General features: G+C 35.3%; 1 protein-coding gene across 1 annotated transcript in view; it reads right to left on the bottom strand.

The window, feature by feature from the left end:
- DACH1 (dachshund family transcription factor 1) overlaps positions 1-27,949 on the bottom strand; it is a 351,097-nt gene that overhangs the window by 37,791 nt on the left and 285,357 nt on the right. The window contains exons 7-8 of the mRNA XM_030469246.1: positions 9,725-9,876; positions 956-1,103 (exon numbers count right to left, since the gene is read on the bottom strand). Coding sequence (XP_030325106.1) covers positions 956-1,103; positions 9,725-9,876 — 300 coding nt within the window. The remainder of the gene's footprint in view (positions 1-955; positions 1,104-9,724; positions 9,877-27,949) is intronic.

Raw genomic sequence — 27,949 nt, 5'->3', positions numbered from 1 at the left:
GACCAGGATTACAATGTGTACTTACTGCTAGCATGTTAGTTACAGGTATAACGATACTGGTTGTGAATCTAAGTGTTCTTGGGATTCCCTATTTAGCTGATTCCCAGAAAATTAAAATGGAAAAGAATAGAGTTATAACTCCTGACTTGCAAAAATACGTATCTGACTTTTCATGGTCTGTGTTAAACAGCAAGTGAGCCCCAAAGGTTAACAGCCCCTTGTGAAGTAATTAGACAATATTAAAGGGCAAGACATACATATACAGAAAGAGAGACACATAAAGAGAGATGGGAACATGCTCATAATGCAAACAGTTGATGTAAATCACTGTTAATTGCCTTACCTTTACTACCAGTGAAATGATTTAAAAATCTTTAACATGTATATGCTTTACAGTGGGTTGATGTTAAAGTTTGAAATGCCATTCATTTATCAAGAAGAACCTTAAATACTTCTCCTGCAAACATATGTTTGATCTACTGTGTATTATAAAGGGCTTATGTATTGCTATTATCTTTACATTTATTGCACACAGTTTGCTTAAATATGCAATATATGACCCTAGCAAACAAAACATAGCCACGGTCCTAAAACCTTGCAGATTCTAAAATTTTATACAAATTGTCTTTGCAATAAGTAATGATCCTTTTTCATAATGATTGCAACCTGACAAAGTTTTTAGCAGCATCTATGGTATTTATAATTGTGCTGTGTATTACTGATGCAGTAAGTAATAGCCAAGAAAAAAGTTGAGAAAAAAGAGGGTGCTTATTCCAAATCTCATTAAAATCTTATGCAGAATAAAGCAGGTTGTAAAACTTCCTGCATTGAAGCCAGCCTGGACATAACATGAGGTAAGGGAGGAAAGTTTTGATCAAACACAGGTGTTTCATAAAAGGTTAGGTTTCCAAAGGAAATAAATTACAAGGCGTTTATGTCTGCTTAACTAAGATACCTCTGTTCTTCTGCTCCACAGCCAATTGCTTTTCAAGTGTTTCCCTCAGTTCTCTTTCCCTGAAGAGCTCCATCTTCAGCTCTGTCTTTTCCAGTTGGACCTGTTTCTCTTGAGCTCTGGCATTGTCTATAGCAACCTTTAGTAGACCCTGTTCAAAGACAAAGTTGTAAAATGTTTGAAGAATGTTAGAACAGCTGACATAATAAGTAACTTCTATGATTTTCCCTTGATTAGTCATGTGAGATTTTACAAATTAAATAATCCAGTTACTAGGTCAAAGCCTCCCAGTTATCAAAAGGAAATTTTTCCTGGAATTCATTTTAACAGGTGGGTAAAAACCTGTTAAAAGCTGGGAGTCAAGTTTTCCCAAAAAACATAAGCTCGCCTTTGACTGTGCATATAACTAATGTGAAAAAGTTACAGAGGTAGGTTTATTTTTTGTAAAAGTTAAGAGACAAGCCTATATGACAAAAAGCTGTCCCATTGAAAAAGAGTTGACAGTCTCACAATCACATCACCGAGAAAATGACAAATTCAATCTGTAACACAACTCAAGCCAATGGAAATTATAAAAGGGAGGCAGGCTCTTCTAAAGGCTTGCCATTTTGATCCTTCTTGTTAACTTTCATTGTATTAAAAAATTTTCAAATTTCATAATGTTTCCAAGGAAGATAGTTATTTGGATGTTAAGCACATGACACTGACAAAGCTGTAAGATATCTCTGTTTTAAAACAGAGATCTTGTACAATTGTTATCTCACAGCAGGGAACAAAACACAATCATCTCTCAATTTCTTCACCTGAGATGGTCGAAATAAACTTTTTTTTTCCCCCTGTTTTTTGTTGGGGTTTTTTTTGTTTGTTTTTTGTTATTGTGTCAGGAAAGAATGATTCATTTTATTCTAAACTTCTCTTGAGAATTTCAGCTTCAGAGTTCACCGATCCTTCCTTTTTGCATAGAAACAGAAAGACCCTGGCACAGCTAATAACTAGAGAGTTAGGACACTCTGGGCATGAAATAGAGGAGGGGAAACAGAGTTGAAATAAATGAACAAGGAAAGAGGAAAGATTCCATTTTCCAGAAGACTGGCCATCAGGCTTTCAAGTCTACACCTGAACCTCTCCTGAAGCTCGCATACTAGAGTAGATAATTCAGCATGGATATACATATAGGAACCTCCATGGATATGAACCTCTCTCTTCTGTATCCTAGACAAGTCTCCTGACAACTTAACTGTAGAGGTATTTTGACTCAACAGAGATTTAATTACTGATATAAAGCAAAACATCAGCTTATGGATAAAAGGCTCATACTCAAGACTCTGTTTCAGAACAAGAGATGTAAAATCATGTCCCCTCACTCCCAAAAAAAGCTTCCTCACTGTTACAGCAGACTTCCTAAAGTGGATTCTGGGCTGCATGTTTTTTTCAATGAAATTGTCTGAAATATCTCCAAAAAAGGAATGGGAAAAAAGGCAGCATGATGATACTTAGGAAACAGAAGAAGTATTTTTCCTCGGTGTTAGCCTGTACATTTATCCCACTGGTTTTCCCAGTGTTGTTGACTGTTTCAAAATTGATGTCCTTCAAACTCCTTGTTTAACGGTGTTTTCAGAGCTTGCTATTTTCAGTACTCTCATTTTTAACCAAATTGTTGTCTCAAGTTGTCTCATTCAGAGCTTAATGCTTTGTAGCTCTGTTATATGTCAATCTATTAAAGTCCACAGGAGCTGAAAGAACTCATCATCTTTCAATGGCAAGGCCCAGATGGTCACCAAAATGATATACACTACATAAGCATAGAACCACATTTGAAAATATCTAGCAACAATAACACAACAAATGTGCTACAAATATTACTGAAGTACCTGCAGCTTTTTAAAAAAGAACCAAATACTATTCTAAAATATCTAAAACACCACATTATTTTGTGTTGAATGTTAAACCTGCATGACTGCTAAAGAAACTCACATAAAGCTAAATATCAAGCTCTGCAGACGCATCCAAAGTAAAACACAGCTTGAAATACTTTTAAAACCTTTCCAATCTATTTTTAAAAAAGTTAATAGCCACCTGAATTCTGTTGCCTTCCCTGTCATATTCTCCTACGTTTACAACCATCATAAACTGTTTTCTGTTCAGGATAAATTTGAAATAGCGGGAGAAACTGAAGCAAGAGGTTTTTTTGTCGATACCTGGTTCTAACTTACACTTAAATTCTGTAATATTTTTATCTCCAATTCATCACTTACTGGGACATATGATTCATCCGAGTCACTAATAGAACACATCAAGCGGAATTACTTGAAAAGTATTTGTTGATGAAAAGTGCATTGTCAAGTAAGTTTAAGCCTGCAAACACTCTCCTCCCAAATTCTTACAATCCATCTTGTTTAACAATAAAATCAAGCTGCTAAAGCAACTACCATCTTTACTCAATTCAAGTACATTCATGTACATGTTTCTTCTTCATCAGGAACAAACAATTAGTAACAAATGAAAGAGATCATTACATCAAGTGCCCTTTTAGATCACCCCAATTAAAACTTTCGTTTAGCTGTATTTTAATTCTAAGATACCAAATTCTAATTTTCTGCTCTGATTGCTCTTGTTGACTTATCTTTGAAAGATGTACTCTCAGTGCAAAGCCTAGAGATTATTTAGCAAGATGCCAGTGTTGGCACCACTTAATGTGTTGATTGGTTGTATTATCAGTAGCAGTTTAAAATAAATTACTATTAAACTATTATTGTCCTTGGCTGACAAAACACAATATTTTGGTGTTCTTTAAATATGAAACAATCATTATGAATAAACATGGAGAATAATGCTAGAGTGTAACACTGATGTATGTAATTTTATATTAAGAATTGCTGTAAAGTACAAAGCTGCTAAAAGCATGTTACATTTTCTGTTGAATTTCTACACCGCACTTCCTCCCCCAAGCTTTCTTTTTTTTTTTTAATACTTGCTGGTAACGTAGCTAATGGTAATACATTACCTATTGCTGCTCATTGTGTCTGAAAAATACTAGCTTTTTGGAGCCAAGACCCACTAGGGACTACTTATAAGCTACACAAAATTAAGTTTCATTTTTAGAAGTTAAATCAGTGCACATCAGTAGGCGTCCAATGTGAAAAAAAATCTGCACCAGAGCCAAACTGATGCATATGCAAAAGAGCTGTTACTGCCAATGACAGCTCTAATGCAAAAATACTGGAAACATTTAGTATCTCTCTGTATTTGATGCAGAAGGAGGTGAGAAAAACAACTAAAAAGTACAGCATCGAAAAATCATCAGTGCCCCTTGGAACAGGAATGGCAATTTCAGAGTTGCATGAAATTCTATTAATTCTCCCAGTGGATCAGCTGTAAAAGATTATACAAAATACAGTATGTCCAACTTGCATTTGCTATGGCTAATCCTCTAACCTGATATTAAATCAATATGCTGCCAATGACAATGGGAAATGCAGTGCAACACGGGACATTAACAAAAAGAAAATATTTCCCTTTAGGGAAGGTCAGATGTTATGGAGGCTGGATAATGATAATAGTAGTGAACATGCTCAGGTTCCAGATTTGTTTTTAATACAGTATGGCTTTATCTGGAGCCAGGCTTTAAACATGGCATGCCATCCCATCCCATCCCATCCCATCCCATCCCATCCCATCCCATCCCATCCCATCCCGCTATGTCACTGCTAATAATGTTTTTTTATTTCAATATTATGTCAAAAATGAGATTTTCCCTCTGGAGAATTATAGATCATTTTAATTTGGTTTGTTTACTTCAATGCACTTATTTCAGTATTTTCTATCAATAGATTCTTTAGAAATGCCAAAAATGAAAAGTTAAGTTGATGCATGGTTGATGTTTCTTCCCATTCTCCAATGTATCCAAAATCACCATTATGTGTAGGGCAGACTACCTTCACAAATTAAGCATATATTAAATCTCATCTTAAAGTCAGTATTACCCATCATTATTTTTTAAAAATGCAAATAATGTGTTGTCTACTTTGAGAGTGGTGGAGAGAAGGTGTATAGAAACTCCTTTTTGATACATCTTCACTGTATTCCACCTAACATAATTTCTTAGCTACACAGTTATACATGACATCAAAATGGACTTACTAGATAGCCTAGTGATTAGTCTAGAAGATCATATCCCAATTCCAACAATCACCCACAGAGACTGAAAAAGGAAATCTAGAAGAACATGGCATGCACATGGCCTAGCTTTCCTAGCCAAACCTGCCAACTTCCAGAGATTTGTTGCTCAGAGCCTTCCTTTTGCAAAATTAACTATTCATGGTGAAAACACTTTCAAGTAACATTGCTTCTCTTCTAGTCAGGAAATTCTATAAAATTTGTATGCTCTCATCGCCAAAATCAAATATACATTTCTAGTTAACTTCACAGGATAGTTTTTGAATATTTGGTATTTGTAACTGACTGTGGGCTTAGAAACAGCCACAAAGTAAGATAAGGCAGCTTGGCTATCCCTACAGACCACCCCAGAAAGACATTTTTATAGTATATCAGATGGATTATCTCCGTCACAAGTAAAGGCATATTGCTCAAGTATAAATGACATTTTCCCATTAATATGTTATGTGAAAAATAAAATAATTCTCTTCTATTTAGCAGAAGACAAATAAAATAACATGAAATAAAACAGTGATTTTTGCTTTATCCAGTGTTTGCAATAATTTTTTTGTGTGTATTTAGTCTTAGTTGGTAACGGTGCAGGAGCAATAAAGCCAGAAGTTTGCTTTATTTTCATAGGGGAATTTAGTTTGCAATCATTCCTTTCATTAATATCAATGGGATAGCTGGAACTCATGTTACATATCTCTTTAAAAATATTTGCAACAAGACTATGGCAATAGCATACAGTCTTGATAGAAAAATATGGCTATCACGGTGCAACTAGTTCATCCCTTAGATACTAATGGGAATTCAGCTTGGGGACAGTAAAGATTCAGCTTGTAAAAGCTTGAAAGAACATTACTATTGGCCAAGAATACTGCACTATCAAGGAAGGTTGTGGCTGTAACATCCTTGGGCCATGACTCAAAAAAGTGAACTTATGAGAGGGGTACAGAAACATCTTTGGCCTTGTTACAAGCACCCACACAGCAGTTTGCTGTGACCCACCTTCCATCACCCTTTATCCTCCCTGCAGCTGCACATAGACTTCCAGCACTTAATCTGGAAGAAATCAACAAATACAAAGACATATCACCTAATTTAAGATCTCTAGGGAAATTTATTTTCTCTTCCTTTCAGATGTGAAGATATTCAACTGAATATGAAAATATATCCCCAATCTCATATCTTTATTTTATATGCGTATTTGTTTAATTATACTTCGTTATAGTTTATTATTTGCATTTCAGTAGTCCCCAGCAAGAAATAAACACTGGTTGTTCTGGGGACTGTATATTGTTATTACCTCCTCTTTAAATTTACAAGTAATTAAACACTGTATTTTTATTTCAATAATTATTTATGGGGAAATAAGAAAAACATACATATGTTATACAAAAGGAAATAAACCAAACTAGCAGCCCCTGGTGACTGAAAGAGAAAACAGGCTTGTCTAACGTTTGCCTAAAACTACAAATTAGTGATTAGGGCTCCTCTTTTTAACTTCATACAGCTGGAAGACCCAGACTTGCTAGTGTTTAGTCATCAGTTTTAAAGAACAACTCAGACTTCAAAAATGGAAGTCAGTAGCATTAGGTACCACATTCAATCACCTAAGCTCTTCAGCACCTGCAAGACTTTTAGCACATTTTGTTTTCAATTATCAAAAGTGTTCAGCAATTTTTCTTCACACACCCAGAACAACTCCCTCCATGGCAAGGTTTAGGATCCTCCTTACCCTGACAAAGGTCCAAATTAGAGCTCCTAGTGACCATACAGTACTGTAATCTTGTTCTATTTTAAACCAGAAGAGGCTCAACAACCTTTTCTAGAGGCACTCAAGGTCTGCATTAGGCAGGTACTCCAGACCCTGTACAACTGATTATATGCAAAGGGATCACAGCACCAGGTGAGCATCCTGTCCATTCACAGAGGCTGCTTGCCTATGTATTCATGTGATCATCATATCTCTAAAATACAGGCAACCTCCACCACCACGTGTGGCAGGCTGTGCACGCCATGACTTAACAAAGATGTACAATTGCATTTCAGAAGCAGGTATGTACCCTCTCTGTGAAAGGATACATCTGTATTTTCTGTCATGCATGACCCTGGGGACAAAACAATGTTTACCAAACCCACTCATCTAGCCTTTGCCTAGATTTCTGCTATTTTCTGTTTCAAAAGGACCTTAGAACTGGAGGACTGGGAACAAGTTGTAGACCAGATGATCTTTTGTGGGAAGTCAGATCTGCTTCACTGTTACCACAGCTGCAACAAGAGAACAGGGAGGGGATCTTACTGCTCTACCTCCCATTTGAATTCAGTGCAAAATTCATTTGGACAAAAAAAGAGCAAGGAGGAATTTACCCAGTGACAAAAGTCCTTCTGACTCATGTAGTAAATAAACATGTCATGGGTTTCAGGTAGCGCTTATGCATTTCTTAGCAAAGTCACATCTGATATTGCAAGCAGGAACCACAGTACAGAACTTTCTCTTTTCACAAATCCTTCACAAGCTCAAACTTAGAGTCAAATACAGAAAAACTCAGTTCTGAAACTGCTGGAGTAACAATTTATAACTCATTTGTGGGCCTAGTGTAGCCCCCTCTTATTGCAATAATTGCAAAATATGGAAACCATTTTAGATGGTATTCGTTAAAGTAATGCCACTATTGTGCATAGGTTATTGCAACAGACTCTGCGGCTTGAAAGAGAATACTTAACTTTTTCTGCACAGATGGGTAAATCAAATTAATTTGGCTTGGTTTGGGTTGGTTTTTTAAGTGGTTTTCTAACATTGTACTGATGCAGGTTTTTTCTTCGACTATGGAAGGAAAAAATGTCATGATGGTACATGAAAGAACTTCCAGAGATCTGTGGAAACCATGTAATGCAACATGAGGACATGCTAAAAAAATCCAACAGGACTTACATCTCACTTGTTTGCCCTGATAGATGATTTGTGCTGATGTGGAATCTCAAGGTAAGGAGCAGTAAGTACAAAAGCACAATGAGAGAAGGCACAGAAGATGTCTCTGTATTCTTTATGATGTTGCCTTTTATTTATCTCATCACTCCGGTTAAGATTAGGGTTTGGCCTGTAGTTTTTTATTTAAAAGCAATGACTGAATTTCATGTTCACATTTTCTGTAAAACAAAACTGAATGCATTCTTGGCAAATTAATTCTGGTCATTTATCCTGAAGTAGAGCAGCACTCTCATATTCAATCACAAGATTAGCTAACCTGTTGATGCTGAATGCTTCGCTCATTAGGTTGCTGTCTAGAGACATTGAGTGCACACATTTGTCAAAAAAATTACTAAGAACTCTCCTGCACATGCATGCACAACTAAGACATTACATACTTTGCTAACTGTATATCTTTCTTTAGAAAAAAGACATATTCTTTAAAGATTGCAACAGACCTGTTAGAAGAATGCTAAGTGTTGTATAATTACCCTGGCTTATAATTTAAGTATTTAAGTATTTAAGAACCTAAGTCTCAGAACCACAAAAAGCAATCAAAAATACACTCTTTCAGACCAGGCAGATAAAGCAATATTTAATACTCATACAGCAGTATTTTTTCATTACTCAGTCTCAAAAGATCACTGATGAACGGAACATATACTTTTCATAAAACAGCTCTGAGTGCCCTAAACTTTAATGAAATTGCTTAAGAAAGTAAAATTTGCAGGATCTGGCCCTATTCTGTCATAGGCTTTGCTAAATGTCTTTTAATTGAATTCATGTATTTACAGAAATGAGCGAGGAAAAATACTGTGGCAAAGACATTAGAAGTTGGTAGCTGCACAGATGAGTACAATATGGCTGCATTATTTCCTGCACGACCATTTTTCTTCTGCATGCCACATACGACCATATTGTTGCAAAGGTTGCATCTGGGGAACACATGATCCTAAATTTGTGGACAAACATTCTTCATTCTAATATGAAACACTAACATCTTGGCTCCAAGCTACATACTACTGTATACCTTAGTATTTGAATCAGGCTGTACCCTTAGTATTTGAATCAAGCTGCACTGGACACACAACAGACACAGTGACGACTGAATAGGAAATCTGCAAAAAATTTGGTAATACCCTTTGAAGTCTATTCTTTGAAGACAGTACTTTAAGTGAAATGAGCTTATTTATAAAAAAAGTGGATTTTGTGAATGCTTTTATGGGAGACACTTTTCAAATAGCTTCAAATATCATTTCCACCTTGGCACTCCAGCAAAATAACTATTTATTTAAAAAATGTTTCTCTGCTTAGTAAATGAGATAAAGTTAAACAGTAAGATACATTTCATTAGCCTGTAATAAAAAGCATTTAAGACAAATGTTGTTAAACACACCAATGTAATTTTCATCGAATTCTCTGCTGTGGTTTAATAAACAATCTGTATTTTTATGTACTGTGACAGCTTTGAAATTAATTTTTTGCTGTGGTTCCTTTAAAACCTAAATTACTAGAAAGTTTCAGTAAATTCGTTGATCCAAATCATCTTATGAACTGATTAAATCAGAATGGTTATATTGATTTAGACAAAACTGCAACTGGCTCCTCTCCATCCCTTTAAGGTGATCTACAAAAAGGCCTACCTGGATGTTAGTCAGGAGGGTCTCTATGGAGGACAATCCATCAGGGAATAGGAAAGGAGATGGAAAACCTGGAGGTAGTGGCTGCCCATGCCCAGCTAGAGAAAGTTTGTCAAGGCTGTCTCTTGCGGTTGGTGTGGAGAGCGGGGTCTCATCTGTATGTGATTGAAACAAAAATATAGAACAAGTTACGCTTGTCTGTTTTTATTAGACCTCAGTAATGGCTTCCCTAGTGGTTTCCAGAACATTTATTGCAAATTGGTTCCTGCTATCAGGAGAAAATGCTTTCTGCTGAATTTTCTTTAATGAAAAAGCTGTGGAGATACAACAAGATAACATTAATGAGTAACTTTATAAGCCTTTTAAATGCAGTCTCTAATGAGACTGAGTTTACAGTGCCATAGAATCTTTTTAAAACAAATATTATCTCTCATATACTTGTGATAATATATTCAGACTGACTTTATGGGCACCTTCCCAATTATCTCATTTTAGCTTGTGTTCTATTTGGATTGACAATAGAATATTTTCTACTATGACATATATTTTGTATATGAAAAGTACTTGAATACAAGGCTTCCCATACAATTAACCCTTCCAGCTCTTAATGGCTTCACTTACAGCTCAGAAGATTCTGCACCACCAAGAAAAACTACAGCTCCTCAATGCATTTTTAATCAAGAATGTACACCTGATTCCCACAATTGAAACATGCTCAGAACGATACATGAAATTAACAGCATGGTTACAATCACTGGCCTAATTTTTTTAAGCACGGACATCTTCTAACAATTAGTGCTAAACTCCTTGTGGGATCTTTGTAACAATCATATCTGCTCAGTTCTGACATCACAATGTGAAAAAACCTCCCACATCTTGAAGACTTCTAAGATTAAAGTTTCACAGATAATCTGCGAACAGATTACAAAGTGGAAAAGAAAAAAATCAGAATTAATAAAAACCTCAATACCCTAGTTTGGTTTGGGTTTTTTTTGTTTGGTTTTTTTTGGTTTTGTTTTGTTTTGGTTTGGTTTTGGTTTTGTTTTTTGGTTTTTTTGTTTTGGTTTTTTTTTACTTTTTGAAACATTTTTAGACTACTTTTGATATGATACAGAAATTTAGGTCAATTTCTTGCACCAGATATTAATCTCAATTCTTCAAAATGGAATGGACTGCCCGGTGAGGTGGTAGATTCTCCGTCCCTGGAGACATTTAAAAAAAGACTGGATGTGGCACTCAGTGCCATGGTCTAGCAACTGCTCCGGTGGGTCAAGGGTTGGACTAGATGATCTCTGAGGTCCCTTCCAACCCGGCTAATTCTATGATTCTATGATTCTATGAAAAGGAAAACTATCTGTACATATACACAGCTACATACATATCTACACGCTTCTTACCAGGGCTCGGTCACAAACTGACACACACTGGTGTATCTCAATACAATGCAAGGATATCAGAGTGTACCCTTGGTATTATGCAGACCTCTTCACAGCTATTTGACTACAGAGTTTGTCATTTCCATTTGGGCTTGATGACAGTAAGCATCTATGTTTTGAGGTATTTTAGTTTCTTTTTCAATAACAGTTACATTTCTGTATTTATCCTATGATGTACATTAGAAATTGTATTACATTAAATTTCTGATCCTAGTTGCCTAAAAAAAGTTGTCTCTGAATGGGTAAGGCACTTTCATAAGTGGACATTGCTTAGGACCAGGAAAATTGAAATCTGCAGCAGCAAGGAGTTAGAGTGTAGTATTTATGACCCCAGGGCCAGAAAACCAGCACTCAGAGTCCCTGCTCATTCCAAGAGTGCCCATCTACCACTACTCCAGATGGAATTAATCTCCATCAGCCATGTTCAGGTGCAGATTTCTTGCTCCATCTCCTCACCAACAAGACATGACTGACATTCAAAGCAGGTTCTGAAAAATGTACTCTGTGGATGCATACCCTGTCCTTATGCCAACCCCTGGAAACATGAACATCTTTGCACTCATTCTGTAGTAAAATGCATTTGGCTGTAGATATATTTTTTTTCTTTTCTTTCCAACTTTTGAAATGTTATAGAAATACTCACCAGTTCATGAGAAAAGACAACCTAGGTATTCCTGGGTATTGCAAACTAACACTGTTCTCAGATCATCCAGCTCAAATCCTATTTTAGTGTGAAAACTCATTCCCAAATGCTTTTTCAAAATTTTGTCAGGACTGTTAGGCTTTCTTTAATCAAAATAACCCAAACCTTAAATAAAACCAACCTTTTTAGACAACAGAGTGATAAACATTACACAATAGTATTGCATAGCTGAAAGCTCTTTTTTCCTTTGCTCCAAATTTGGCTTTCCTAAGTGATTCCTACCCAACAGACTAATATACTAATGAACTATAATACTATAATAACTATAATATACTAATGAACTATATAATGAACTAATATATACACATATACATACATATATACATAAGTACATACATATACACAAATAACAAAATCTCTTCTCTGTTATGTCACTGAGGTATTTTTTGCTAAGAACTTTTTTATATCAGTGGTTCCAGTGAAAGCATTGGACTTGCATGGTATAGCAAGAAAGAGCCTAATCACTTAATACCTGTTGGAGCTGACCCATATAAATAAGAAAGTAAACTTAAGAAAGACACCAGTTGCCTCTAGGTTTGTCAGAGAAAAGGACCAATGACTTATACTTCCTAAGACAGCTTAGGATCTTACTAGAAATTTCGGTATCAAATTGTCAAACTATTTAAAAACATACTGGATAAAACTGATCCATTTAAAATTCCAGAAGCCTTAATTCACTTGAAAACTACGCTCTTCAATGCAATTGCTGAGTTACAGAAAGGTCCTAACTCAGATTTGGTCATATAATTTAAGCAAAGGAATATTTTTTTTTTTTACTGTATCTACTTTAGAATTAAATATACAGTAAGTTTCCTGTATTTTGTGCATGCTCAAAACATGCTGTGAAGTTTCCAAAGATTTTCCTAACAATGTGTGGCACAGTTTTGCAGTAAGTAAAGTAGCTCAAAAGAGGTTAGAATGGAATGAACTCAAAATAACATCTGAACTCTTCTGTTATAATAAATAACAGAAACAAATCTACACTGAAGAGTAGGACTAGAGAGTTGAACTTGCTATGAACTTATTTTAATGAAATGTCAACTCAGAAAAAATAGTCAGACTAATGTGACTTTGTTTTCTTGATGTCCCTAGTGAAATAAACCCCAAGCATGAGTATGTTTGAAACAGAGCATATGTACATATTATACACAGGAAGTATGAGTATTTGTGGATGTGAGATAAGCAATGATCGAAGGAATCTTGAAAATGCATTTTTAAGAAAAACCACATTGTAAACAAAGCCAATTAAAATATAACTGCCTATCTTAGTAGCATTCTATTCCTTCAGAAGTACTTTTTTCTCCATATGATGAGATATCTTAGTTTCTAAATAATCATTAGCCAAACATCTTTTAAATTGTTGTGAAGGAACTACTAATATTCCTCTTAACATACTAGCTGAGAATTCTGCAAAAATGACGAGCCCCTGCTGGGAAACAGATTTGGCATTTTCAGACTAAATGCATCAAAGGAAGCATTTGAAGACAAGTCAGGGCAAGAGGCAAAAGAGGGTCAATCTACAACTCCATTGTCAGAGTTGGGAGCACAACAGTGTAAAGAAAGGAGAAAAAAAAGAACGAACAAGGCCAAACAAAGAAGTGTCCAGACCTGCCCCTGCCTGTGCTGGGAACTAAGATGCTATAAATTAACAAATAAACAAGGATAGGACAAGCTGTAACTCATGCCCCTACAGCATCTGAGCAGCTACGCGCCTTGACGTATGAACTAAATCAACATAATAGGCAAGTGTGCATGTGAGAAATATCTTTAAAATATTTGTAAATGCTGTATCTCTTCCATCCATTGTTCTTCCGTTTCCAAAATTCACCTGTTTTTGTTCTAACCAGATTTTATCTGCAAACAGCAGCTGGTTTGGGCCAAATACAATGACCATTTTTCACTATATTTGGTATGCTGCCATTCTATTTTATTCTTTCACCAGATAACATGGAAACAGACATCCTGGAAGCTGTGACAGCTATTTAAACAATAATAGATGAATAGAGGTAGCCATTCTCTTCTCTTTGTTCCCAAAAGCAAGTAGGATAAGTTCAGACCAGTCACCAATCAAACCAGAGTATACTGATATCGCCAGAATTTGAAAGCAAGTGATAATAGCTGGCTCCAAAAAAATGCTATACAGATTACCACATATCTGTAGTAATTTAATGGTTTTTTGTAATGCATTTTGATGATTTTTTGTTCTGTGTGAAATACTTTATGTGCATTTGTTCTTTTAACAGGCTCTTTCTAACAATTTGTATGATGAAAGAGAATCCTGTTTTCACTTTTTACTACCATAAATCTGCTGCATACATTTTTGTAGAAACAATATATCCCATTTGGCTTAATATGATTTTGGTTTATATTGTCAAACACCCTTTAGTAAAAGGTTTTGTAGTTCACCTTCCTCTGAGTAGGATGTTTCAGGTATGAAAAGCTTTTCTATTTTAATTCATCTCTAATTGATGATTTATATTATCACAGAAACCAGGGAGTGCCATGTGCTGAACAGAAATGTTTACTGACTTCATGCAGAATTAAAAAAAAAAAAATAAAAAAATCCTCATGCTCTCTAATTTGGCTGCTTTAGATTTGGCCATTCAAGATTCACCCTGCATGTAACCAGGGGCAATGTGAGATGACTGAGATGACTGTGAGGGACATTACAAACTTTAAAAGCAATGTACTAAAACCAACTCTTACAAAAACATGTTTTTTCTAACATGCATTTTAGTGTCTTATTTTTATGCCAAGAACAGTTCTCCAGGACATACTCAAATACTCTGAAATGAAAACATTCTCAACTGTGGCAGCTAGGACTAGTGGGGGAAATATCAAATATTCAAAGAGACTGACTAGCTGTTTTTTTGTTTCTGTTTCATTTCAGTGTCTGGTGCTCTCACAGTTAACAGTACAACTGCAAATGCTGTCCACCAAGCTCTATTTCTTGGCTTGGTAGTTTGCTTGAGGACTTTGGGAATAGTAACTCACCAATAATGAAATATGATTAACAGGCAAAGCTTGCACAGGAAGGACTATAGCTACTTGTACATTGCACAGGGTGGTTTTGTATCCAGTGCAGTCAAACCTATTCTTGCAAATAGGTCATAGAACTCACACATCTGTATATCACTTCTACCATTATGGACCATTTTTCTAAGTGGCACAGCTTCAAAATGAGCAGACTTTGACATGATGTAAAAGACAACACAAGAACAACAGTATGTAAGAATCTAGTTTTATATGTCCACTTTGGAAGTAGGTTTAGATGCCAACATTAAGACGAATATTTACTGATGATTGTGTCTAATTTTAACTACTGAAAATACAATACTATAACTTGATGCTTGTCCATTCTGGAAAAGAGAGTTTAATTTATTTTCAGTATTTCTTTAATCCTTTTAAAGAAAATGCCATCTCTGCAGATCATTTTTCACTACTGCTCAGTGTCACTGAGCATACTGCAGCTGGAGTTGTCTCTATAATGGCAAATTAGAGCCAGATGGAGAATCACCCCTTGGACACAAGATTAGGGCCCTCTCTTTCTCCCAGGCTCAGTGACATACATCAATACCTTGCAAGCCAATTTATCTATAAATATGGAGGAAAAAACAGAACCATTGCTCTCTGGAACTGGGACATGGGGTTCTGGAAAGAGGGATGACTTGACAAGGAGACAGAGACTAACCAAGAAATTGGGAAATACTGAGTTGAGGAAATAGGAAAGAAGGACAGTCCAGGTGGCCAAACACTTTGGAGAGGGATAATAGGACTGGGATTATGTAGTGAAGAAGGGGAGAAAAGAGTGCCCAGGAGCAAGAAATTTATACACACTCATCAAGAAATAAACAAACCAGCCACTCCACAGTGTATTTTGTATGAGCAATTCCAGTATTACAAGAACTGTGGCTAAATGCAAATGAAATGTGTAGCTGTCACTAGCAAAAATATAGAAATATGTTCTTTAAAGACGAGCTGTTTTAGTTTCATTAAGGAATTACTGCTATAACTTCCCTACAAATGAATGGAAAAAGTTGGCTAAATAGATCCAAAAAGCAAAAATGTAATTAGTGGTGATGTTCCAGCTGTGAGGATTTCTTCAGGCTTTTTGGACTAGATCAAGTTGAGTTTATTCTTCATTTTACATGTCCCTGGGAGGGCCTCAGAGGCAATCAGCGCAACTTATCTAATTTTCTCTTTCAATAAAAGGATTATTTTAATAACCTTTATCTTACATTGCAGCCTATTACTGATTAAGGCTGGGTCAAGCAGTATTTGCTGATTTATTTATTCTTAGGATTTCACAATATTTCAGAATAAATTACTATTCATATTTTAAACCAAATGTATTTTACCATAATTGAATGTTAAAATTCCAGTGATATTACCACTTTGTGTTCTTTGGTATTAAAACACATTAATGCCTAAAATAAAATTATACAGTTTCTCTGTCTCTGTAATAAAAATAATCCTGTCCACTAACAAAAGTTTTCACGACTTTTACAACAAATTTTCCACAGTTATAAAGTGCATGGAATGGTCAGAAATTGAAAAAAAAATGATTAATAAAAAAGTATAACCAGAGATGATTCTGCATATATCTGATAATTATATTATAAATATCCTGAACATCTGACAGTGACTTACATTAATTAACCCTTAAAAAATATGACATCCTAAGGACAAACTGATGGTTAGAAAGTTACAGTAAATATTTTAATTCCATTATTTAAAAAACTATTAGCACAAATACAAAGTGTTTTATGATATTATAACCTGAACTTTTTAATTATAACAACTATGCCCATTACTTCTTTTTCAAAGATTCTTATATGCTACTGGCAGGGATCGGATGCACATTAAGGCCATCTGTGCTTTAGATGCTGAAAAAGTATAAATGTATATTACCAGTTCATGTCAAATGTCCCAATTAGTACTCTGCTAGCTCCACTCCATCAGCTAGGCAATACTGAGTGATAAAAAGGATGTTTCTTGGCTTTGTAGCAACTCCATGACAACTGCTTATGTGCATAAATGCATGTGGAGGGCTGTATAGATGTGTCTCCCTATAGCTGCACAAGAGTCATTCTAAGCTTCCTCTAAAGTCGTGATGCAGGGTGTCAGTAACCATCCATGCAGTAAAGAGATACCTGCTTAGGAAAGCAAAACCTCACCATTTATGATAGTAGCAATTTAATTTCCTTTACTGCACAGGCTGCAGAAGCTGGCTCCCTCACTTAGGTAGCCTGACTGTACCTCACATTTAGCTTTCCTAAACATATGCAGAATCAAAGATCACGCCAAGTATTTTAAGTCTGAGCTCAATTCCTCATTAACATCAAACTTTAAATTAGGGACTGGACTTAAAAACTGCATAATTCATGTACTCTAAAACTCACATTTTTAAAATTATGGACATAAATATGCACATCTCTACTGATAAAAGCAGTACACAAGGCAATGCATCCACATTGTGCATACTTATTTTTGTGCTGCCTGTTTCTCCTTGTATTTTAACTGTCTCCGTATGGCTACTGCAAAATGCATACATACTGATTTCTGTGCTGCCTGCTCCTCAGTGTACTTTAACTGTCTCCTTATGGCTACTGTAATATGCAGAGAAAAAACATTACAGAATGTAACAAATACATTTTGTTAGATTGTACTGGATCATGTCAAGTGCCACACGGTTTGGCTTAATAGACCTATGGACAAGAAAAGTTGAATAATGTCTATTATTTGGGGATTTAAGGTTCTTTAAAAAATAAGGAACATCAATAATATTAGCATTTTTTGTCATTGTCAGCTTAAATAACAACACTCTTTTATAGTAAGCGTAACAGCAGTAAGAAAGGAATTCCTGATAAAAGCACAGTGGGTAACTTGTAAGTCTCTGAAGTCAAAGGTTTTATGGTAATACCTAGAACTGCACTGAATTTGCAGTTTTTCTTGGTCTCTGTTCAGTTAATAGTTCTAATATTCATTCTCTTCAGGAAAGAAAAAATTAAGTCAACATTTTGTGTTGCAATTATGGGAGACCAAGCATCAGTGCCCCTGCTGCCTTGTCACATGTCCCGTGTTCTCAGTAATCTGCTGACAGCATGAATCTGATGCCTGAACAGAAAACAAGGAGACAGCGATGTGTCTGTGCAACACTGGTCAGCTGTCACTCATTTAGCAACACGTAACCTGTTCCAGCCCCTCATCCCCAGAGTGCTGGCGAGCAGATGAGTTTGACCAGGCTTGCTTGGCACCTGGTGTAAAGCGGCAGCACGGAAGTCAGTAGCACTGTGATACACAAATAAATATGTCAGAGAAGTTCAGCAGAGGAGACAAAAGAGATTTAAACATTTCACGTTCATGGTAGCTTAGAATGCAAGTCTGCCCCAGTAGAAAAATCTTCATCTCACCCGAATGCGTAGAACTGGATGTAATGATTAATGTGTTTTAATTAATTGTTTAATGCAATACTTGTATGGATTGATGTCTCGTTTCTTAATAAAGTAACAAAATATAAGATTTTAGAGAAATATATAGAATGTTTACTGACAGCTCTTTTTACAGAAACCAAATACTTTTAAAACATCTACACTTACATTCACTTCACCTTCCTGTATGACTCTATGAGTGCTCACTATTTTAATAACTTCTTTGAGAAAAAGCATATTATCAAGTGCCTCTAATATTCAGACTGACAATGTATTAATTAGACCACTGAACAAGACGAGCAGTCTAAAAATGCATAGCAGGACAGAAACATACTAAGAAAACCCATCCCCAAGCTTTCTCCGTGCCAAAATGCCTACCCCAGATGTATTAGTGTCTCACTCATAGAGTCAAAAATGCCAATAAAAGAAAATAATTTTAAAATAACTTATTTATTAACTCATCCAACACAATTGCATGGGGATATTTGTTAGTAGGCTCAGTAATTCTTGAATATGCAAGCCAAAGCTACAAGTGCATTGGAAATGCAGGGGAAGAAGCCACCCTTTGAAAAGGAATTCCCTAGGGAACTGTGCTGGTCAAACCCTCCAGTTGTTTGAGGTAGCAAGTGTTTTATCATCATTAGTTCAATGATAACTACTCTTTGCTTAAATACCCAAATGGAAACAGACATTTTTTAGAGAAATATAAGATCTAGTAACTCCAAGACCTTATCTCTGCCCATAGTAACTGTATTCTGCTACAGTAACTGTAGCTGAAAACAAGAGGATGTGAAGCATCCCATTCTGTCCAAGTCTCACCAAGAAGGATACAAAGTGAGTAACTGAGTGAGCTGATTTAGTGTCATGAGGCAGTATAGCACAGAGACTTTCTTAATTTTGAGGCTAAAAACCCCACATCTGCAAAAAAATCTATCAGTTATATTTAACTCACTCTTAAAAATTATTTTGCAATATTTTTTTAACAAATATAATAAACCTCCTTAATGTGTCTATCTGTGGAATGGTTCCAGTAGTCAGATGCAAATGTTGTAGGCCATAATTGATGCACACATTTTGTACTATATGGTTATGGTATCCTAATAGAAATTTGGCTGTCTGCCTATGGGAGTTCAATATCAGTTTCATAGTTTATAGCATCAGAAGCAGTCTCTTACAATATTACAGCCACATTTCCCAACCCATTGCCTATACATTATATCCTAACATCTGATTTTCACAGAAATCCATAATAATAAACAACCCAAAATCCCTAAACCCCAAAGTGCTCAGAAACAAAATTCAGAATGAAAAGGCAAGCACTTTTTACATGTGATATGATTCCTCTTTCAATTCATTCATCAAACATCTGCAACAAACTGCCAGAATGTGTCCATTAGTGAGACTTCTATGGCATTCACTAGCTTGATGCTCACTGATAGAATAATGTAGAAGTTTTACCTCTAATGTTTTCTGCTCCATTTGAGGCATCCACTTTAAAGTGAGCTTGTTCTTCCTGCATTTATTGTTGAAAATACAGCCATGATTTGGCCTGCATATGTCTTCATGTCTTGGAATATGTAATTTATGCTAATATATCAGAATACATGTTACAAAAGACAAAAAAAATATCCATTATGTATTTATACATTATGGATCACATTCAGCACTGATTTAAGAAGATAAAAAATAGTTTAGAGCTGTCATGCAACCTGGATCAGTTTGGTTTACATTAAATACAGGAAATTAAGGTACCTTACACAGCGCACTTGCCATACCCTTGCTGGTAAAATACAATGCTTCCCACAATCCAGTTAAAAACCTTCACACAAATTAAATATTGAATGAAGCCTTTTATCCATATTATATCATAATACTAAGGAAATATGTGTTGTAACACTGCTACAGGGACAGATCTTTTTACTAATTCAGTTTCAAATCAAAATTAGTGTAAATGTTTCAATGCTTATGAAAAGAATGTAATTGAAAAGCTACTCCATTCCTTAAGCAATTATAAATGCTATGTAAGAGAAGCAAAATACAAATCCTAAGAGTTTCAAGTGCTCTCTACTACTTTATTTATGCATGTGATAACTGAACAGAAACAAGAATCCTAACAGAAACAAGAAACATAAACAGGAATCACAAGACCTTTACCATTATAGAACTGTGAAAACAGTTACTGCCTAAACAAATTGAAACAAATCACACAAGCTTTATTATCTTAACCTGATGAGCTCATTATATATTTAAGGATAATACTTTTATTCAGTATACCGATAGCAGGTTGGCATTTAGCCTAGATAGTAAAAGAGCAAGAACTGCATCAGGAAATGACCACCCTGCTTGGTTTTGTGAACTGTTGGACCCAGAAGACTGAGATGAGCAAGTCCCAGCAATGATTTTTTTTTTTTTTTTTCAGTTTTTGAAAGGAGCTCAAGTGCTCCTGATGAACTCTGCCCTTCTGCAGATTTTTAGTATAATTCAGTTAGTTCAAAAATGAAAATCTAAAGTCTTTATTACTTTCAGAATCACCTTCCTTTGTTTTCTCTTTCTCCCAGCTTTTCCATAACTCAGTATATTCTACTGCTCCCTACACTCTTTTCCTTATTTCTCAAACATTTTTTTTCTTGGTAACACTTGTTTTTATAGTTTCTTTGTTTCAGTAGTTTATTATCCCAAGATATAAAGAAATTATTCTGTTTGCTGAAAATTCAAGTCTAACTAGAGACTAGAGAAAACAACAATGCTGTTAGAGAAAAGGAGAAGATGGTGGCAAAAATCTGAAGGGATAAATCAGCTTCAATAATTTCCCTGTTTTAAAAATAAAGCAGATCTTGACTTCTTTTCTGATTATACATTGTCACCTGTAAAACTGTGCCAACAAAATCTAAAGCATGATGAAAACAGATATGAAAGTAAGACTTCTGATTTTTTTTGAAGTGTAAATAATTCAAGCCAATATAGTTATTTGCATGGGAATGTGTAGGAGGGTTCAACATTAAATCCATTGGTTTGAAATACAATGAGCATTTTACTATGGTACTTTACTATCAGTTTAGTCTATAAAAGACACCACTATTTATTACCACCCCATTTTTAATGTGGGAAATAAATGGAGATTTGTTGAATAAAAAAGCAACAGACAACTCAGACATCAAAACAGTACAGCTTCAGCTCACATGGATCTTTCCAGTTTTATAGAGGAAAAAAAGTTGAGCCAATGATCTAAGCCTATGCTTAGCCATTTCCAAATCCAGGACTCGCCTCATGACTCTTCAATAAAGTGTTACATTTGTGTTTCAGGTTAGAACAGGAGAGGGAAAAAAGCCAAGGGATCACATTCAGGGAAAGTTTGCTTCACCTCTATCACTGTTTTCTGCTGTTATGCCTTTATACCACCCTTATTAAGGGTGGTATTGTACAGTCCCATTATACAGCAGATGTTAAACGCAAAGTAAAATAGTTGTAAATGATTGATGATTCTCTTTACTATTTCAAAATAAGCCCTGATTATTTATAAAGTTTTGGACACTGCTTGAAAGCATCATATTAAACCTAAACAATTGATCCATTTTTCTATCACTTTTGTATGCAATGTATTATGTATGTTTTTACATTCTTCTGTGTATGAGAAATGTTTAGAGTTTTGAGTGCTCCACCCAGTCCATATGGTGGGTTTGCTCTGTGTGTAAGACCTACCTTTTTCCACCAGGTCCATATGGCAGGCCTAAGCTATCCAGGGCCTTCTATCCTCCACAGGGGCCATATGGCAAAGAGAGCTTGGTGAACACTCGTTTACCTTGTATTAATATTTTACATGTCTCTAGCACATACACATGCATACAGACATGTACACAGTGATCAGACTCAGCAGAAAAGGCTTTACTCCTGAAGGTACTTGAGCTGCATAAATTATACACTTACAACAATATGATGGGAGATGTGGATTCTCTTTTTTTTTTTTTTTTTTGTCTGCTGTATTAAAAACCTGAAAACTCAAATACTTTAACAAATTATTTGATAAACTCATCTGATGGTTTTAAACATTTTGACAGAGTATTGTTTAATTATGCCAACAAACTGATAGACATGATTATAAACAGAAGTTCTGTATTGGTTTTTCATATTACCTTAAAAGACCTGAATCAAATCCCTTGAATCTACCTACTACCAAAGTGTGCATGCTCTAGAAAGTGAAAATACTTTTTTTTAAGATTCATCTTTATGCTGCCCTAATCATAGCACATTTTGAGCAGGTTACTGCTCTCTTACTACATTTAAACAAAGTGGCAGTAAACCAGAGCAACAATAATTCAATATAGACAGTAAACTATACACAGTGTCTTCCCTCCACTGCCTGTGCATTTCCTACACCACTAAAATCAGATGCAGGGCTACATGAGTTGTATTGGGCTGGATGATTAAGGACACGGACTTGAAATCAGCTTAAAAAAAAAAAAGATGGAAACTTTAAATTGTAATCCATATTTTCAGAGTAATTACACTAAAATTGATACATTGTTATAACATTTACAACTCAATACAAAGCTTTGCTGTAATTCTGAGGTAATTTAGGAACCCTCAGCATTTTATTTATATAGGAAAGATGGAAGCAATTTGTAACATGTTTATGAAAGTTTTATTGCACCTATGAGCTGATTTAAGAAATGGAACAATATTCCCCAGTAGCAGAAATTTTACAAACAACTTTTACTTCTTTCAAACCCAGAACATTATGAAGTGTAAAAATTATAATATATTGGTTTTATTCATAGGATTTATAGTGCTTTTATCTGGTTTCCTCTTGTTTCACTTCATGTAAATAACTCCTATATTGTCACATGAATATTCAAATATCTCAAAGAAGTATCAGTGTTGAAAATAAACAGGACAAAGGATTCAGAATAAGCATGCATATACATGCTCTCATGTTTATTTTTCTATATAGCATTTATGTTTTGTTCTGCAAAAATCAATAAAATATGGAAGATTTGTCCACAAGAAATATATCTCCTAATTTCAAAGCAGCCAAGTAAAAATAAGCATTTTAAGAAACCATGAGAATTTTATTAAAGATTAAAAAAGGCTAACTACTGTGCTCATTCCTCTTCCCTCTATCTTCCTGCTTTTGATTGTAGCCAAATAAAGGCAAATCAATGGGAAAAGAAAGCTTTTATTATATTGACCCTGAAGTTTTTGCATCCCACTTTCATTGTAGGAAAGGTATAGTATGAATCTTTAATATTCAATTATCTCATTTGTTTCAATTGTTCATGCTTAATATAATCTCTATATTGCGTTTCACATGTTCCGCTTCTGTTTCTAACTTACAATGCATAGGGGAAAACTTTTAATTCCAAATTTTGAAGGATTTGTCTATCTGCATAATTGCTTGTAAAAATACACACACAGAATTCACTTTCTGATTGCCGAGGTTTACAGAGTGCCTAAAAGAAAGGAAGGGTAGAATCCCTCTGCCTGGGTTATCCAGTCTGCCAGGGAAGCAGTACCCTCCAAATAAGAGCCTAAATTCCCCATATAACAAAGGGAAGGGAGGTGTCTTATCAGATAGAGCTGATAGACAGTGCCTAAATTTTAGCAGCTGGGTTCTCCCTCTTCAGGCTTTCACATGCACCTTCCTCATTCCATGGATCATGCAGAGAACTAAGAGGACCACTTGAGAACCCTGTGTTTTAACAGAGTAGATCCCACTTTATAATTTGGAACAGAATAAGAAGGATGATATTTAGATAAATTGATAGATGGGCAGACGAAATACTTATTTGTTTAATACAATTAAGAGATGGAGAATCTAGTGGTACTGTTTAGGTCCTTGTGAGGCTAGCATAGTCCACAGTTTTAAGCACATTCTTATAAAAGCAAAAACATAATTTTATGCTTTGTACTTTCTCACTAACTAGTTTTCTCTTGGGAGAATACATTAAATTAATTGAACACCCCTGTTAAATTCTTTATATGAACATATATATAAAGAAAGAAAATATAAGAACCTGACAATAAATATAACTCGGTGGGATTTTGTTAAAGTTTGAAAGTATAGATTTGTATTTGAAATCCTCTGAAGGTTACAGGGTGAAACCTTCCAACAATATCTCCAAGTCTTCAGGGACCAAATCCCATTATGTGGAGTTCAGTGAAGAGGGTAAACACTACCATAAAGAAATACAAATTGCACATATTTCCCATTTAGCCAGTGTCACAAAAGTTCACCATTTAGAATTCTAACCAGTTAGGACTTATTCTTGGAGGTCAAGTACCTTGTGAACCTTGTCATCTCACTGATGACATCATATCCCATCCATCAATTCTTTCAGAAGCACACTTGCCATCTGCTCAGCATGCTGTAATAACTTATTAGACATATTCACAGGGTAACAATCTGTACAATGACACTGTTATCTTAATGCTGGCACATAGAGAGATAGCAGCCATCGTTTCCCTGTCACAGCACAATTATTCTATGTTCCAACTTTCAAAGAGAAGTTACATGGATATTTTAACTTCTTATAAAGTCACATGGAAACAACAAATTCTCATTAGGAATACATTTTTGGCTTTGCAGTGTTTCTTGATGATGAACTGATAAATTAAGGCGACAGAGCAAAGTACAGTCCAGTTTGATATAACTGTTTTGCATCTTGAAAGTTCTGCAAGAGTGCAACATAAATAATTATAAACCACACAATGTATCAATCACATGTATACAAATAGCACTGAAATCCAACTTATTCTTATGACTTAATAAAAGTCTGCCATAGCTTTCCCTTGACCTCAAAAAATATTTCCAGAAAAAAAGGCAATATTTATTTTGCATTACATAGAACTCATCCTCTGTTCCTTCCTTTGGCTAGTCATTTATTCCAGCTTACACTGTGATCAACATTGTACTAAAATAAAGTCAAGTACAACAGCCGCTCTCTGCCCATCAAAACTCACAGACGTCTGCCAAGCACTTGTAACAGCTGGTGTTACATTAATTAGTTTAAACTATTTATTTCATCCATCTCCAGAGCAGATTGAGCAAAAACATTAGAGATTATTCTAGCATCTGTAAGTGCCCTGCAAACATTAACCAACCAAAGTTAGAATATTAGTCATTAAGTTACACTATATGTAATATAAGATTCTCTACAGTTATTGAAAATAAAACAGAAAATTCTGCACTTTAGCATAGCTCTAGTAACTTTTCTTTGCCTTTTAAAAAAATCTAAGTTCTAAACTTATGTAAGACTTTGTGCCCATAAAGTTTCTTTAAAAAAAAAAAATTATTACTAGAAAGCTATTATAATTCCTGGCAGCATGGACCATTAAGCAATATATGACAGGGACTGGGTGACTCAGTGGATTAGTCAGAGGTTTTATGTCCACTGTTGGAATCCAGCCCTAAATACAGTGATCAAAACAGTGTTATCAAACGGTTGTAAAAATCTCAATTAAAATCACTCCTATAGCCTCTACTAAGTTTTTAGTGGACAACATAATAGATCTTTAACTATTGTCAGAGTTCTCACAACTACCTTTTTCCTTTTAATAGGCCGAGGATGGATGCTGGCAAAAAAGCACTGAATGTAAGAGGTCCTAATGCCACATTCCCTGCTCAAATGGCTCAGAAACAGAAGCGAAAGCAAGGATGGTGGGAGTAGGCTCATAGCCACTGTCCATGGGCTTGCCTCCATCAAAAATAAAGAGCTTCCAACATTGCTCAATGAAATACTTACTGGTAGAATACTTATTTTTTAGTGCCTAGGGCTCATAAAGTAAATCAAAGTCCTTTGCAAAGGCTTAAGGGATAAGTCCTTCCTCAAAGCAGTGGTCTGCAAAAAATTACAGAGGGAAATGGGCATAGAGGGGTAAAGTGCTTTGTCCAAAGACACACCAGGTCACTGGCAAATCCTGAAACATGACCAAAGTCTCCTGACTCTCATCCAGTTCAGAAACAATTCTTCAAGAGGATTCCCAAAACACTATCAAAATCCAATAGCTCACTCTCAGAATAAGAACCCCCAGGTTAATCCACATAGGAAGTTTATTAAAATCAGTCTCTTATACTACGTCCTCAAGCCTGATCAGATGTATTTTTTTTAGTATTATACATGGAAATACATATAATAATAATTTTCAAATGTAATAACTGAAACTAGCATCAGATTTAAATAAATGCATCTATATATACCAGTTTAGCAATCTACACACACCCTCAAAATATTAGCATTAACATTTATTAACAGATTGTCACTATCTGAACAGGTAAGTGAGAAAAGCAACCTGACATTTACATCCAGCTAAAATGTAGACCCTGATCCTGTGACAGTCCTGTTCCTTAAAGCTCTGACTGACCTGTTATGTCTTGCTATGGCCATGTAGGAAGGAGCATGAGTGATGAAAATTGAAGAAAAAATTATTGACAATTTTTTTTTTCAAACATGTCTCATCTCTGGTAAACAAGATTTTTTAGGTTTTTTTTTTACTTTATTTGTTCTAAACCTCATTCTTTCTCTCTGCATGCAAATACATATTTATGCATATGTTTGTATTCCTCCATGCATGTATTTATCTACGTATACATGCAAGATACTGCTATTTTTGCCTGCCCACTGCACAGTGATTCCTCTTACTCCACCAGTGAAAAAAGGAATCACACAACTAATGCCAAACTTGCTTCAGACTATGCAAGAGAAAGTGCCAAAGCATATATAAGAATGGCCTCCTCAAACAATACTAATAGCTCTTTTTCATGCTTACTTATTTATTGGCCTCGACAGTCAGCAAGAGCCAGACCCTCTTTTCTGTTCTTAGGTTTCCAGAATTTATAACATGCTACAACTGGCACATATCTGTTATCTGTTGGGTTACATGGGTACTGCTATTCAATTATCTATTTTTTTTAATTTCTATTTTTAGTATAAGGACCGTTGAAGTCACTTGTTGGACAGCCTGTTTGTAAGAAAAAAACCACAACAATCACAAAAACTTCTGATCAGATGAGACAGTCTTCTGATTTAAATCCTCTCAGAAAAAAATGCACACCCCAATTATCCTACTTCTAAAAAAATAACTTAAAGAACTACACTGAAGCTCATGACAGAATAAGTAACATTTGGTTATTTACCTAATGTCTTACAAATGGTTCATTAAAAAAAAATAACAACTGTTTTGACTGAGGTTCTGAGCTGATCACCAGGTTCTATTTTCATTTACACCACAACTGGTGAATAAACAAAGGCAGCAGGGGACCTCGCAGAGGTCTTCTGCTCAACTCCCCCATCAAATTCAAGTAGTACATTGCATTAGAAACTCTATCTGTATGATGCATTTCTGGCATGCTCATTTTTTTGTTAGCATCGCACCCTCAATGTTTGGTTTCTAAATACAGCCCCAAGGGAGTCACGTACATTCAACAGGATAGTTCAATATTCTGCTTTACCTCTTGCTGTGATCTATTTAAATGTACAAAACTTACCAGCCCATTTAGATGATTATATTTTTGCTTCCATTTCCTTTTTCCTTATAAAATTCCTCTTTATGAAATAGGAAAGTTAATTTTTAAACTTTGTTACAGAACCCTTTGTTCTTGCTGAAGTCACTTTGCTTGTCTCTCCTACTGTAAGGACACCAAATCCTAAAAGCTGGCAAGAAT

This window comes from Calypte anna, chromosome 1 (genome assembly GCF_003957555.1).
Source record: "Calypte anna isolate BGI_N300 chromosome 1, bCalAnn1_v1.p, whole genome shotgun sequence".
Classification (NCBI taxonomy): domain Eukaryota; kingdom Metazoa; phylum Chordata; class Aves; order Apodiformes; family Trochilidae; genus Calypte; species Calypte anna.
Note: the sequence above shows the minus strand (reverse complement) of the source record. Positions and strands in the feature narration are given on the sequence as shown.